This window comes from Nothoprocta perdicaria, unplaced genomic scaffold (assembly GCF_003342845.1).
Source record: "Nothoprocta perdicaria isolate Ctin4 unplaced genomic scaffold, notPer1 scaffold_536, whole genome shotgun sequence".
Classification (NCBI taxonomy): Eukaryota; Metazoa; Chordata; class Aves; order Tinamiformes; family Tinamidae; genus Nothoprocta; species Nothoprocta perdicaria.
The window spans coordinates 110,230-112,425 of record NW_020455795.1 but is presented as its reverse complement, the minus strand read 5'-3'; the positions used below and the strand labels follow the sequence as shown (position 1 = coordinate 112,425).

General features: G+C 57.3%; 1 protein-coding gene across 1 annotated transcript in view; it reads left to right on the top strand.

Annotated features, from left to right (window-relative positions):
- Positions 1-991: 991 nt before the first annotated feature.
- LOC112955067 (zinc finger protein 2 homolog) overlaps positions 992-2,196 on the top strand; it is a 16,110-nt gene continuing 14,905 nt past the window's right edge. The window contains exon 1 of the mRNA XM_026048354.1: positions 992-1,302. Within this exon, the coding sequence (XP_025904139.1) occupies positions 992-1,302 (311 nt within the window). The remainder of the gene's footprint in view (positions 1,303-2,196) is intronic.

Here is a 2,196-nt window from a genome sequence, read left to right as displayed (position 1 = left end):
CAGAGGGGTGATGTTAAGGGTGTAGGGGTGTCCGTGTGTACACAGAGGGACATGTGTGTGGTGTAGCAGATGTCCGGGTGTACATGTGGGTGTAGGTCCATGGTGTAGGGGTGTCCGGGTGTGCACAGAGGGACATGTGTGTGGTGTAGCGGATGTCCGGGTGTACATGTGGATGTAGGTCCATGGTGTAGGGGTGTCCGGGTGTGCACAGAGGGACATGTGTGTGGTGTAGCGGATGTCCGGGTGTGCATGTGGGTGTAGGTCCATGGTGTAGGGGTGTCCGGGTGTGCAGAGGGGTGACGCTAACGGTGTAGGGGTGTCTGTGTGCACACAGAGGGACACGTGAGCGGCGCGGGGGTGTCCGGGTGTGCGCTGCGTCACCTCGCCACGCGCTGCCGCACAGGCGCCCGCCCCGCGTCCCACTTACCCTCGGTGAGATTGACGTGCACAGCCGCGCGGGCCCGCGCCGCGCCCAGCACCAGCGCCAGCAACAGCCGCAGCATCTGCGGGGATGGTACCGGCGGCGCGCTCAGCTCCAGGCGGCCTTCACCCACCATCACCATCATCATCATCATCATTGTCACCACCATCATCATCATCACCGTTGTCGTCATCACCACCATCATCATCACCATCATCATCTCCATCATCATCATCATCATCACCACCACCATCACCACCACCATCATCATCGTCGTCATCATCATCATCGTTGTCATCCTCACCATCATCATCATCACCATCATCATCATCACCATCATCATCATCATCATCATCATCATCATCACCACCATCATCACCATCATCACCATCACCATCATCTCTAACCCTACAACTGCTCTCCTTACTGTTGGCCTTCAACCTGTCCCCTCCATGTACCCCATGTCCCATTGAGCCACCATCATCATCATCACCATCATCATCATCACCATCATCATCATCATCATCATCATCCTCACCATCATCTCTGACCCTGCAGTTGCTCTCCTTAATGTTGGCCTTCAATCTGTCCCCTCCCTGTACCCCATCTCCTACCACCACCATCATCATCATCACCATCACCATCATCATCATCATCACCATCGCCATCATCTCTGACCCTACAGCTGCTCTTTTTACTGTGGACCTTCGACCTGTCCCCTCCATGAACCCCATGTCCCACTGTGCCACCACCTCCAGCACCATCATCACCATCACCATCATCATCATCGTCATTATTATCACCATCATCACCATCATCATCATCATCTCTGACCCTGCAGTCGCTCTCCTTAATGTTGGCCTTCGACCTGTCCCCTCCATGTACCCCATGTCCCACTGCGCCACCACCCATATCATCATCATCATCATCATCATCATCATCATCATCATCATCATCATCATCATCACCACCACCATCATCCTCACCACCACCACCATCACCATCACCCAGTTTGCACAGGCGCAAGGATCATCATCATCATCATCATCATCATCATCATCACCACCACCATCATCCTCACCACCACCACCATCACCATCACCCCGTTCGCACAGGCGCAAGGATCATCATCATCATCATCATCATCATCATCACCACCACCACCACCATCACCACCACCACCACCACCACCATCACCATCACCCCGTTCGCACAGGCGCAAGGCCCGCTACACCCCGCGGGCACCTCGCACGGCGCAAGCAACACCCGCCCGCCGCCGCCTGTGCCCCTCCTGCACACAGGCGCTACACCCGGACGGGACCACCGGACAGAGCTGGGTGTGCAGGAACACCCACGGGTGCACACCCCCCGGTGCCAACAGGCGCCCGGGCTACAGCCGCACCACTGGACCAGTGACACCCGGCGCCCCATGCAGGGACTCGTCACCCTCCCCGGTACCAACAGGCGCCCGGGCTACAGCCGCACCAGCTACACCCGGCGCCCCAGGCTTTGGGGGACATAGGGGGGCACTATGGGGCGGGGGGGGGGGGCTAGCGCTATGGGGGGGTGACGTGCTCCCTATGGATGTGCTACCTATGGATTTACTCCCCTATGGATGTGCCCCCTATGGATGTGCCCCCTATAGATTTGCCCCTCTATGGATGTGTCTCCTATAGATTTGCCCCCTATGGATGTGCCCCCCTTTATGGATGTGCCCCCCCCCCATGAATATGCCCCCTATGGATGTGCCCCCTATGGATGTGCCCCCTATAGAT